The sequence below is a fragment of the Drosophila nasuta genome, chromosome 2R (assembly GCF_023558535.2).
Source record: "Drosophila nasuta strain 15112-1781.00 chromosome 2R, ASM2355853v1, whole genome shotgun sequence".
Classification (NCBI taxonomy): Eukaryota; Metazoa; Arthropoda; class Insecta; order Diptera; family Drosophilidae; genus Drosophila; species Drosophila nasuta.
Window position 1 is genome coordinate 31671265 of NC_083456.1, and position 13826 is coordinate 31685090.

Here is a 13826-nt window from a genome sequence, read left to right on the forward strand (position 1 = left end):
TACCTATGGGCAATCGAAGTCTGGCCAATGCAATCGGTGATAGCGACTCAGACATTACACATTGATGTACATACAACAGCATCTACATCTGTACAGATATGGCTGTACCTATGTATAATCCACATACCTATCGTACATATAGCGAGCGCATACGGATTAATAAAGTCTCGGTGCGTCGGTACTCTCGTTAGGAGTGTGATTTTTGCAATGTTCGGACACTGTAAGAAAATATCAGAAAAGTAGGGAAATATAATGTGAAATACATTGTAAGAAATGGTTGAAAAAACAAGTATAAGAGTGAGTCTCACTAAGTATAAGACAATGTATAAGACACATTTTAATAGGCAGTGAAATATGAACACATGAAATGATATGCTAAAATATAAGATGGCGTATAAGACATAGTTCAAGTATAAGACGTAGTATAAGATAAACTATAGTATACGCTGGCACAATATAAAGTAAAGTAAAGATCAATACAAATTCATATGATAAGAGTGGGTCTCACTAAGTATAAGACAGTGTATAAGACCAATTTTAATAGGCAGCGAAATATGAACACATGAAATGATATGCTGAAATATAAGATGGAGTATAAGACATAGTTCAAGTATAAGACGTAGTATTAGATAAACTATAGTATACGCTGGCAAAATATAAAGTAAAGTGAAGATCAATAAAAATTTCTATGATGTGTTATAAGGTAGAGTTTAAGAGGTCGAAGGTACTCTTATATTCGACAGAGTATAAGAAATATAAAGACATGAAATTATACAGTAAAATGTTATATGTAGTATAAGACAAAGTTCCATACCAACTATAGTATATGCCAACAAAATCTACAGTATAAGATTAATACAAATTCATGTAATGCATTATAAAGTAAAGTATAAGAGGTCAAGTTCACTCTTATATTTTAAATATAACAAGGGACTGACCTCGAAGGTCGAGAATCATTACACATATGTTAATATGAATAATATTTTGACCGAGTATAAGAATATCAATTCAACTCCTGAAGCAACTGCTGAGATTTCTCTCAGTGTACTAGCTCGCGCTAGAAAGCATAAATCATGCACGTTGTCAGGAGCTGCTTTCTTCTGCCTCGGTTTGAGCCCAAGGTTGGGGGGCCTCTGTTGCCAGCGGCACGTTCTCCACTCTCTTACCAACTCATCGAACTCGACGTCGACGTGCGCTTGACAACCGAAAAGCACACACACTTGAAATCTAGATTTTAAACAATTGGTCCAGAGGTGTTTGCTGCTTGTTGTTATTATCAATTTATTCTAGTAATTCTGTTAATCGGCAGTCATGCAGTCTGTGAATGTACTTTGACCCCTTTGAAAAACGAATACGACTTACATACATTATATATATATATAGGAATAGGTATTCAATCGATTGGCGGCATTACGAATGATTCCGACTCTGACTGTCACTGATAACGAGACTGACTATGAACCCAACACTCATTAAGCAAGTCACAGCTAAGAGACAACAACAATATAAATACTATAGGAGAATAAGTTATGCTACACAAATAATCACACACCTACACATAGTATACAGATCCATAGGAATACACAACTATTATGTGGATGACAAAACGGAAAGTGAAATAACATACCTTAACCTTGCCAGCGAATCGGACTTTAAACGGCAATACCCAATCATTTATTATGATTATTGTTATTGGGTTGTTTATAGTTCGTCGGGTATTATTAAATATTCCATTTTGTATTTACTCGAATTATTTTTGCACCTTGATATCTGGCCAAGGTTCCCACAGGTTAAAGACAGGCTCCTTTATCATCTGCGCGTCGACGATAAGAATTTTGAGTATTTAAAATGACAGAATTCCAAAATCATCAAGCTAAACATTTTTCGTGTCTGTCTCAATTATTTGTTATTTATTTGTTATTGTTGGGCGAAAAAAGCACCGCACCCACCTTTCAACGTGTTGTGTAACTGAATTGTGCATGTGTATGCAATTTCTGATACGGTCTGAGGTCTGATCTGAGAGGTACTCTCAACATCACCTATATGAGTCGTGATAACCTTCAGAGCCCGTGCCAATGCAAAAAAATCTACTTAGTCGCAATTCAATATCAAGGCATGTGCCAGGAAACATTTTGACTTTTCGATTTCAAAATGAATATAAATATAGCAATTTCACATAAGGGATCTCTTTTCACCTTTTCACATGCATCAGCTACTATTTATTGTTATGTGTGTTATGTGGATCGCAACCATTGATTATTCGTATATTCAAAAAATGCTGACGAGTGTTTGTTGTCTGCTGTGTTGTAGAATAGCTGTCTGCGATTTAACTAAAAAAAGAATTTTAATTTCTATTATTCGCCAAAGTCAATTTACACGCAGAAGTGATTAGCAGTGGAGTGTTATATTTAATGATTTCTATATACTTAAGAATGTTTAGTTTTGTTTGGGAAAAACAAGTTTTTAATATTTCCGAATTTGAACTGATGTGGTTAAGAAATCCTAGAAAGTTCATCAGTATTTTTGAAAATGATAAAGTTTTTCGAAGTTCCTAAAAGGAGTTTAAATTTATCAGTTAAAAGACAAATAAAGTTTTCTAATTTTCGGAATATAGAACATGTTCATGGAGTCGAAGGTTTTCTAAAAATATGTTATGCTAATTATATAGTAGCATTTTTTTCGCCCCTTTTCACCCCTTCTATATACTTAAGAATGTTTGGTTTTGTTTGGGAAAAACAAGTTTTTTGTATTCCCGAATTTAAAATGTTGTGGTTAAGAAATCCTAGAAATTTCAGCAGTATTTTTGAAAATGATAAACTTTTTCAAAGTTCTTAAAAGGAGTTTGACTTTAGCAGTTAAAAGATAAAGTTTTCGTATTTTCGGAATATAGAACATGTTTATGGAGTCGAAGGTTTTCTAAAAATATGTTATGCTAATTATATAATAGCATTTTTTTTCGCTTATACACCCCTTCCATGATTAGCATAATGGCTTGCGGTGGTTAAATTGTTTATATAGAAAAGAGCGAAAAAAAACGTAGTTCAAAAGAAATAAATAATAGAGAAAGGGGTAAACCGTAAACCTCATTGACAGAGTTCAACAATTTATTACCCTACCAGTGACTTATTAAACGCAGTTAGGCATGAATAGACGACGACGACGACAAGGAAAATCGTGAGATGCTCCAGTAGACACGGGGAAGGAGAGCAAGGAGGTAGGAGTACTTACATTACTCGTAAATTGAGGTGCCTGGGTTAGACCGGGTAGCTGGGTAGTCGGGTTCTTCCCAGGGCAAGCATATAGCATAGCGATTTGCATTTGTTGCTCCCTGGCACGCCAAACATAATTGTGAGTTGGACTCGGTCCTGGGGAGCTGGCGATGAACCGCCTTTTTTCGATGAGTCGCAATCGCAATCAATTGCGGTTGTCCCTGGCAACGTGGAATTTGTTAATTCAATGTTTATTTTACCCTAACCCCAAAGAAGGAGCGCCAAACTATGTTCTTAATGGCGGCTTCGCTCTTCCTGGGCTTGGGACTTCCTTATGCTACAAATGGTCTGGCATTGCTCGATTGGAGCTCAGTCGTTGCTGTTCCACCGAGAACATCAGTTCAGAGACTAAGGACGCGTTCTATTAGCGAGTGATTAATATTGTGTGTGTTTTTGTTATTCGCGGCACCGAGTCCCGATTCCGAATCCGATTCCGTCCCTCCAAGGGACGTTGCGTATTTCCGCATTCTTGCAAATTTGTGTCAATTGCCCAAAACAGAAGGCGGCTCTCGAGCACAAGTAGACGACGAGTGGTGAAGGTGGTGGAAGTGGTTGTGGTGCAAGTAGAAGTGGAAGTGGAAGTGGGAGTCGAACTCCAAGAACGGGCGTGGTTGTGTTACCTTTTACCCCGTTGTCGGTTAAACGTTACCGGTTGCCATTGTCAAGTCATTTTGGTGTCTTTAGAGCGAACCACACGATAACTTGATGAGTATTCAATTGAAGCTCAATCAGTTAACAACATTCGCAATATTCGGTGCTTCCCCATAACGCATTTACGGTGATCTCCCAGTCTTGTGCTCTCTCTTAGTAGATAATTCCCGAGAAGTAAGTGATAAAGCAATGTAATCTATGTTTAATAGTGAATTTACAAGTTATACTACAGTGAAACTTAAATGGATTTTTGAAATGAATGTCAAATAAACGTATTTTTCTGAGGTGCACAAAAATCATAGCGGAAGAAAAATGATGGTTCCTAGGATTAGGATTAAGATTAATAGGATATTATATTAATATCCTCACTTTGAGTTAATCAGATGGTGAAAATTGATCATTTAATTATAATTAATCATCAATTAATTGGCATCATACGAAAATTAATATAATTAGTTTGTGTAATATTTAAAAACTAAGAAGCATTGTCTTTATTATTAAAGATAATCATCAATTTTGAAGAACGTATTTGTGTTCACCATTTTTTGTATGTTTGCTATTTATTACTTATTGAAAAATAATAATCTAAAGATTGCTAAAATATTTACTTATAATTCTATTTAAGATGAACATATGTTAAGCTTTTCTAAAGTAATTTTTGGGGTTCTTTGTCAATATGTAGGAAATATATACATAAGTTTCAAGTTCAATCATTTTTGACAAAGCGGGAGTTTAGTTTAAAATATTTAGAGAATATTTCTAGGCAAGCACATTTAGAAAGATATATAATATATAATTTATCAATTCTAGCCATTCTAATAATTTATCCTTAAGCCAATAGAATGGAAAATGGTTAATTTGAAATGTAGAAATAGAAATTATTTCAAAATCAATAGTATTTTATATTCCTTACGATTTCATAAGGTGCATGACAATCGTCTTATCGATGCCATAATCCTTATGTTGGGTAATAATGTGCTGGCCCTGGCTGCTTTATGATTATGTCTTTATGTCGACCTCAATCGGAAAGCAAAGGAAATACGGCGGAAAAGTGGTGGGAGCTTCGCAGTTGGATCTGTAGTTAAGAGTTGGGAGTCGAAGTCATAAACTGGGCGCTCTACTAAAATAGAAAGTGGAAGCAGAAGCAGAAGCAGAAGGCAGCAAAGAGGAGCTAACCAGGCGCTTACAGAGAGATATTGCATGCTTGAGAATAGTAGTCGAGATTGGAGTCATGGCAAACTAATATAAGGCTTTGTTGTTGTCTCTATATAAGTTGTCGCAAAATTAGACCCAAAGAACAACATTCGTGTCGCGAAGAACTTTCAACAACAACAACAACAGCAACGAGAATACAGAACAATTTTTTTGTTTATTAATATAAATAGGAAACGACAAGGAAATTATTATGCTACAATCAGCGAGGGGGTCAGAAAGGGGGAAGTTGTTGCTGTCCTGGTGACAAACGGTGTCAGCCCAGGGGTCCAATCCCCCAAGTTCGCAACCCGGGGCTGTGTCAAGTGGGGCATAGGAAAAAATATCATTTTGAGTGCGAGCCGCGCTTGTTTATTTATGAGGACTAAGCATAAAATCGTCTACGACTGTCATGGCAATAGTTGCCCTTCCCCATCCCTCCCCCGCAATCCGTCTCTCTCCCCTCCTCGTGGGCTGCTCAAACCGGCAGTTAATAAATCAATTTGGTAAAAGTTATCGAGGATTTTAGGCGTAGGCGGCAAAGTTGCGCAAAAGTTTTCTGTTTTTTTTTTCTGCACGCAAACCGCAAGCAATTTCACAAACTTATCTCACTTCCCTCTCTACCCTATTGCTCTTCCTAGATGCAAGCGTATCGCGATAACTTCAAGCAAACGCCTTGCCCAACGGCCGTCGACCTGCCAACCGGAGGAGGAGGAGGAGCAGGTGGAGGTGGAGTTGGCACAACATCCACGCGTCTGCCTTTCTCACGCAAGCCCAACAGCCAAGCCGCCGCTGCCGCTGCTTCTGGAGCTATTACACCTCGCATGATGAGTCCCGCTCCACCGCCGGGTTCAGCTCCTGCTTCGGGCGCCGACTGCTCCACGAATGCGCTGCTGCGTCAGAACCAGGAGCTGCGCCAGCGCCTGGCAGATGAATCGCACAGCTATCGACGACGTCTGGATACCTACAAGCAGGCGCAGCACAATCAGGCTAATCTGGTCAGCCGTCTGCAATCGAAGATCCAGCAGTACAGGCAACGTTGCAGCGATCTCGAGGATCGCATGCACGACACCATCAAGCCCACGACTACGACGACGTCAGCGACGGCACCCAAGCTGACCACAGGACCAACAGCGAGTCAGGTGTTGGTGAGTATTAGAAACAGATTAGTATGTTAGCTATAGTCCGAGTAAGCTCGACTGTGAGATACCTAATAGCCATTAAGGGAACCCGAACCCTCTGATTTTGAGTAAGAGGAATGTCGTGATTCCATTCCGAAACAAAGTTGATTTGCACAGTAGTTATAGAAGCTTTGTCATCAAATTTAATAGCTTCAGCTCTTATAGTCAGTGAGATCTAGGTATTCACAAAGACGTACAGAAAGAGCGACAACCTTTACTATATAGTCGCCTTCTTTCTCTCACACCCTTTTAGCATATTCCTTTCAATTCGGAATAAAACTTGAACTGTCTTAAAACAAATTTAGGTAGTTCCTGAGGTCCAGTATCTAAATATACAGACATACAGGGAGAAGCTCAAGACAGTATCATCTAGTCCTTCCTCTTTCCAAACTCTCCTATTCTAAGGTCCCTTAAAACTTTAAGGCTTTTCTAGCCTGATCTACTCTTAAAACTCAGACTCAAGAAGCTTACAGCCATCGCTACTTAAAATCTTAAATATATAAAAATCTCTCCTCTACCTTTTCGCAGTGCTCTACTTCGCTGACCTTAGGACAGAGTAGTCTGCCCTGCAGTTCCTCGCTGGACTCGCCTCCACCGAGCTGTAGTCGCGACTATCTGCTGGACGATGGCAGCGGCGAGTTGTGCCGCAAGCTGGACGAGGAGCGGAATCGTTGCGAGCAGATTGTGGCGCAGAACAGCGCTTTGCGCCAGCAGCTGGAGGAATCGAATCGCACTAACGAGGCGCTGACGAATGATCTGCAGAAGTTGACCAACGATTGGGCGAGCATGCGTGACGAGCTGCTGATCAAGGAGGATGAGTTCAAGGAGGAGGAACAGGCCTTCAAGGACTACTACAACAGCGAGCACAATCGTCTGCTCAAGATGTGGCGCGAAGTGGTCGCTGTGAAGCGTGCGTTCAAGGATATGCAGTCGGCCATGAAGGCGGAGGTGGCCAAGATGGGTCAGGAGATCAATGGTGTGGGCAAGGATATCAATTGCTCCAACTCCTCGATGGCCTTTGCGCTGCAACAAGCGAAACGCGCTTCCGACGAAGAACTCAAGCAATCGAAGCGTGTTCAGGATGAGCTGCAGGCTCAGCTTGCGACGCTGAAGGTGCAATATGAGAGCGCACGCCACGAGATCATGGAGCGTGACCAGCGGCTGTTGGAGCTGATGAATCAGCTGAAAAAGCTGGAAGATCGCTGCGCTCAGGCCGAATCGCAGGCTTCGCTCGCTAATCGCTACAATGATGAAATCGAGCGTCTGAACAACTCGATGCGCGAGATTGCCCAAGCGGTTGTACAAGACGCCGAGATCGCGGATCGCGAGGCCGACGCCGAGGTCAATCCGGCCATGCAGCACATGCATCTAACGCGTGACTCCGCCTCCGTAGCGGGTGGCGCTGGAGGCGCTTCTGTTGGCGGAGGCGGCGGCGGTAAATCGCCACGACGCAATTCGACGCGCGCCTCACAAGCTTTTGCCGAAGGCACAATTTCAGCGGTACAGGCGGCGCTGCACAAGTATCAGTTGGCTCTGCATGACATGCAGGTCAAGTTCCAGCACAGCAGCGAAACGTTGCGCAACACACGCACCCAACTGGACACCAGCGAGGGCACCAAACAGCTGCTGACCAACAAGATGCAACAGCTCACCGAGAAACTCGATTCAAGTAACTCTAAACTCTCCGAGCTGCTTCAGGAACGCGAGAGTCTGCAGAAGACCCTGGACGATGTCCGGGTTCAGAAGCAACAGTCCGAAATGGGGCGTGCCGATCTCAACAATGCGGTAAGCATGAGCGTGGGTGTCGGTGCCAACTGATAACACCAGCCTGATAACAACCGTCGCATTAAGCGACTGCGACTACGACAAGAACAACAACAACAACGACAACAGCTTTAAACGATCTTCGGCTAGACGGTCGTGGCGAACCGTGCAAAATGGTTCCAAAGATTCCCCTCGCCGATTAAAACTTGACTTCAATTGACTTGAATAGGAAATACATTTGCTTAGCTACGGTTCGACGAGAATTCATTAGAAATATAGGGCATGGATGTAGAACAGATTCAGCTTGATACTAAGTAATTTTCAGCAAATTTCTATATTGAAAATATAATTGAAAATTAGACACCTAATACTAGATCTAAAAAGGATCTACAGCGCCAGATAGAATACAGGTTAATGGACAATTGGAAGATAAACCGAAGACACACATACAAATAAATAGCAACGGACAGACAGACATCCGGATTGGCTGATGAAGTTATTTGCGACCGTATTTCATTTTGAGAAGTTCAAGTTTAAGTTCTACATCTCATACTCTTTGGCTAAACAGTTGCACCTCTATAACATATTCTTTGCAGTTTGAGAACCTAAGCGGTGACTTTGAGAAGCTACAGCTGAACTATGGGAAACTGCAGAAACGCATTGATTCCATGGAGGAGGACAAGAAGGCCGTGGAACTTGAGATACAGCGCATACTAAAGGACAAGAACATAACCGAATTGAATCTAAGGTAGGGATTGCTAAGCTACCGGCTTGACAACAACTAATCTAAGCTTATTTCCCGACAGATCCGAAGAGGATCGCAGCAGTCGATTGAGAGAGGAAACGATCTCACTGCGCGAGGAGCTGAATCGCGTAAGTCTCAACAGGGATTTGCTAGAGCAACAGCGCATTGAGTCGGACAATCTGATAGGTTTGCTGGAGAAGCAAAAGGTTGATCTGGAGTACGATCTGGATAAGATACTGATGGAGAAGTGCGATCTGCAGGAGAAGCATGAGAAGCTATCAAACAACAATTGCTCAACGAGTGACGAACTAAAGTCGGTACAGAGTTGTCTTATGGATGCCCAGGAGGAGCGCAAGAAACTCCGACTGCAATCAACGGATCAGGCCAATGAAATAGGTGAACTAAAGAAGGAGCTGGCTGTGCTGGACAAGGCGCGTCTTGAGCTAGAAACCGACAATTTGTCCTACAGCGAAAAGCTCAAGTGTCTGCAGCTGGAGAAGGAGAAAATCCTGCAGGATCTCGCTTGCATGACGCGAGAGAAGTGCGACATTCATAACCAACTGACAGCCACCTGTCGTAAGAAGGAGACACTCAACGAGGAGCTGATGCGGACTCGGCAGCGCTTGGAGCAGACCACCGAGACAAACAGTCGCCTCAATCGGAATATTGAGGATATGGTAAAGGATGTGGAGGAGAAGCAGGTTGTCATTGACCTGCACGAGAAGGACACGCATCGCTTGAATGAACTGCTCGCTGCACTTCGCTCTGAGAAGGAATCCCTCGAGACGGTGCTCTTCGATACGAACACCACATTGGAGGCGGTGGAGGAGAAGCGCAGCCAGTTGGAGCGTGACTTACAGGAGGCTCTTGTTCGCGAGGAATCGCTGAAGAATCACGTCGCTCGACTTCAAAAGGATTTGGAGATTTGCCAGCGAAAGGCGCAGGAGACCAAGACGCAGCTCATCAATGCAGCTCGCGCTGCTGAGAGCGAGTTCAACCAGAAGATTGCCGGTCTACAAGCTGCCGCAGAGGATGCTTCCAAGCGACATGGCGACGAGGTGCTGCAGCTGCGTAATGCTCTGGAAAAACGCATGCAGCAGGCGCTTCAAGCACTCCAAACCGCTAAGGACGATGAGATCGAGAAGCTGCAGGAACGTTTGGCTGCTCTGCAAGCTCACATTGAGAGTCTCGTGCAGCAGCATGAGGAAACCTTGATTCGTGCCGAGAATGAGAAGCAACAGGCGCTGTTGATGGCGCATCGCGATAAGCAGGCGGTGGCCGAGCGCCTAGAGTCCGTGTCACGAGATCTCAAGCAGGAGCAAGAGGCACTGGATCGCAGCAAGCGTGAGGCGAATGCACGAGACGAGAAACAACGCGGAGCGATTGCACAGCTTAAGGACGAGATTGTGCTGATGCGTACCAAGGAGGAGGAACACAAGTAAGTGTGTAAGGGGAAGTCCAGAGAGGTTAATAAAGGGTTATGAAGGTTAGGAATGGGAAAGGTATTTCTCCTAAATGGCATAGACATAACTAAAAGGAAAAGTCCGATGTGGAGATTGACTAAAGTCTGGTATTTATATTGGCAGGATCAAGCTGGAAGAGTGCATACGCAAGCAGGAGCTGCAGTTGAACAGTCTACGCGAGGAGCGTGATACACTGTGCCGCATGAGCGAGGAGTTCAAGATGGAGATTCGCCTCAAGGAGGATAAAATGGAGGGCACCAACAACGAGCTGCAGGATGCGTTGCGCAAGACCAAAGAAGGTAAGGTTTTCCCACCCTACATGTTCCCTGAATGTTCTCCCTCTAACTGAGATCTTCTGCCTCTACTAGGTGAGGGTTACATAGAGAGCTTGCGTAAGGAGTTGACCGATAGTCGTCGCCAGTTGGCGGACAGCAACATTGAGCGTGACAAGTACTCGACGAGCAACAAGGAGCTGCGTGATCACGTGAAGCGTGTGGAGAGCGCCAAGCGGGAGCAAGCACGTGCCATTGAGGAAGCCTTGCAGAAGATAAGCACGCTAGAGGAGACCAGGAATAGTTTGGAGAACGAACGCACGCGTTTAAGCACTATCTTGAAGGAGACGGAGAACAACTTCACCAAGACCACGCAGGAACTCAACTCTACAAAGTCGACGCTGCACAAAACCCAGATGGAGTTTGCCCAGAAGGACGAAGGTGGCAAGGAGCTGCAGAATAAGCTATCCGCTGAGGTTGAGCTCAAGGAGCGCGCACAACAGGAACTCTGCCAGATCAAGAAGCAGTTGGCCGATCTAGAGGCTAATCTCTGCGCCACTCGCCAGGAATTGGGACGCGCACGCTGTCATAACAACCAGGAGGAGCATCGCTTCCATGCTCGCGAACAGGAGCTTGCCACCCGCATGGAGGAGGCACGCGGTCGCGAGAAGCGTCTCGAGGATCAGAAGCACAATCTGGAAGTGTGTCTAGCGGATGCCACTCAGCAAATTCAAGAGCTAAAGGCACGTCTAGGCGGTGCCGAGGGTCGCATTCGGGCACTGGACGAGCAGTTGGCCTGCGTGGAGCTGCACAAGCGCGACGTGGATCACAAGCTGAGCTCCGTGGTGCACACGCTGCGTCGCATCGCAGGCATTCAAGTGGATGGCAGTGTGAATCTCTCGCACCGTCTGCTCAGTCCCTCCCGCAGATTTAGTCCCTCACGCAGCGTTGGCGATTACGATACACGCAGCACCTCGCAGTGTCCCGATGCCCCCGTGGATGTGGATCCCGATCTGGTACGCAAGGGCGTGCGCAATCTGATGCATCAGGTGGCACAGTTGGAGCGCGAGAAGGATGATTACAAGTCGCAGTTGGGCGCGGCCAAGAAGCAGCTTCAGGATGCCGCCGAGCAGCAATTGCGTTGCGATGCCAAGCTGGGCAAACTTCAGGCGATGCTGCGCAATCTACAGGAGGAGAAGAGCAACTTGGAGACCGATCGCAAGATGAAGATCTCCGCATTGAATGCGCTCGAGGAGAAGCTCAAGCAGCGAACCGATGAGCTGCAAATGATGCGCGAGCGTCTTGCTCAAACGGAAATGCAGTTGGCCGCAACGTCCGAGGAGAACGGACAGAACGAGGAGCGACTGGAGAAGAGTCGCCAGCAGTGCGGTAAATTAGAGAACGAGAAGCGTGTGCTGCAAGAAGAGTTAGCCAAGGTTGAAGGACGTGCCAGCAAACTGGACTTGCAGCGAGTGGCTATGGAAGGTGATTTGACACGCTTGCAAATGGCGCTGCAGGAGAAGGACTGCAACATCCGACAGGTGTCCGAGCGCCTGGAGAATCAGACGCGCGCCATGACACAGCTGGAGGATCGCTGCACTTCGCTTAAGTCCACGGTGGATCAGCTGAAGGAACGTCTGCAAAAATCCGCAGTCAGCGAGACGCAGCTGCGTGGCGAGATCAAGACGCTTCAGAAGGAGCTCTCTGAGCAGGGACATTGCTCCCAAGCCAACGAAGACAAGCTCAAGCTGCTGCAGAAGACGCTGCAGACCGCAGAGAACGAGAAACGCATTCTAACCGAGCGCTTGGACAGCGCACAGACGAATCTCAACGAGCTGCGTCGCAGTCAGCAGGCGCAACTCGATGGCAATCAGCGACTGCAGGAACAGGTCACGGATCTGGAGGTACAGCGCTCGGCGCTTGAATCGCAGCTGCGCATAGTCAAATGGAATCAGGAGAGCGGCGACAAAGTGGTCACTAATGGCAATGGTGGAGGCGGCGGCAGTCGGGAGGAGGAGGAACTGAGTCGCCAACTGAAATCGTCGCAGCGTGAGAAGTCCGAGCTGCGCAGCAAATTACAAACGCTGCAGGACAAGGTGAAGCAACTAGAGTGCGATCGCAAGAGCAAGTTTGCCGGCGGAAGTGCCTACGATCGTGCCGAGAAGTCTAGCTCCTACTACGGTGGCGACAATGGAGAATACGATTCCAATCGCTATGACATCGGCAATGGCGGAGGAGGTAATGGTGGCGGTGGAGGCGGCTACAGCTGCGGATTGGATCACAGCACCATTGAGCAGGAGACGCGCGATCTGCGCTTGAAGGTGCGACGCCTGGAGACGCTGCTGGCCGAGAAGGAGTCGGAGCTGGCGCGTTGCAAGGCGCGCATGCATGACAGCAGCAAGTGCAACGATGGCCTCGATGCGGATCGTTATCGCAGTGCCCAGATGCATGCGGAGAAGCTGCTCGATGCACGCGAGCAATCGCACAAGCAGCAGGTGCTACGTCTAGAGAATCAGGTAAGGATGACCTTAAGAGATCTAATGATGCGAACTAAATGTGTCTGGTTCCTTGCAGATCTCCATGCTCCGTGAGCAGCTGGCGCAGGAGGCGAAGCGAAGACAGCAGTATGTGCTGCGCAGTTCCAAGGCGAACCGAGAGATGCAGCATCTGCGCAGCACTCTGGGAGACTCGCTGCGCAATGTTTCACAGCATCCGGTGGATGCACATCTGCTCGAGAGCGAGAGCAGACGGTGAGTAAATGAGTTTATCCCTTACACTCTCTTTAACTAAATTCCTTTGCAGCCTGGACTCTGCGGTGTCCATGAGTCTGCCGCCGTCGACGTGTCGGGATTACGATCGTGACTAGAGCGGAGTGCAATCACGTGGTCAACTCTTAACTTGATCCCGCCAAGAACACTTTAAACTATAACCAATTGCATTTACTACTATCTAAACAAAACATATAACTATAAACATAATCGCTGCCAGCCGAGTTACAATCTTATTGCAGCTGTTCATTGTCTGCCTGGGTTAGACAATCGAATATAGTGCGTTCCCCATGATCTCGCATACAACTCTCCATCCATCTAACTATATCAACACACACATTCAACATGGACTGCCTGTTGCGTCCTACATTAAAGGGTCACAAGTTCCGCTTCTCCTTCGAGCGTCAGGAGAGAGCACAGAACTATCTACAATACTACTTACAACCAAACCTATCATAGCTCTAGACACCACAAGATCTCACATGATTTATATAACATTTTCCACAAACACACACACACATA

At 45.5% G+C, this 13826-nt stretch overlaps 1 protein-coding gene across 5 annotated transcripts; it reads left to right on the plus strand.

Annotated features, from left to right (window-relative positions):
* The first annotated feature begins 57 nt into the window (after nt 1-57).
* On the plus strand, nt 58-13720 carry LOC132786080 (rootletin). 5 transcript variants are annotated; one of them, XM_060792468.1, is made up of 9 exons: nt 58-297; nt 5753-6259; nt 6821-8077; nt 8653-8804; nt 8863-10239; nt 10388-10563; nt 10633-13052; nt 13111-13286; nt 13339-13720. In XM_060792468.1, exons 1-9 carry the CDS (start codon nt 274-276, stop codon nt 13400-13402), a joined length of 6153 nt encoding a protein of 2050 aa, XP_060648451.1. In that variant the 5' UTR covers nt 58-273; the 3' UTR covers nt 13403-13720. The 5 variants fall into 5 exon arrangements, with proteins under 5 accessions (XP_060648451.1, XP_060648452.1, XP_060648453.1 ...); XM_060792469.1 differs by lacking the exon at nt 58-297 and adding an exon at nt 2733-4094; XM_060792470.1 differs by lacking the exons at nt 58-297; nt 5753-6259; nt 6821-8077 and adding an exon at nt 8155-8370 and having other exon boundaries at nt 8431-8804.
* Nucleotides 13721-13826: the final 106 nt, after the last annotated feature.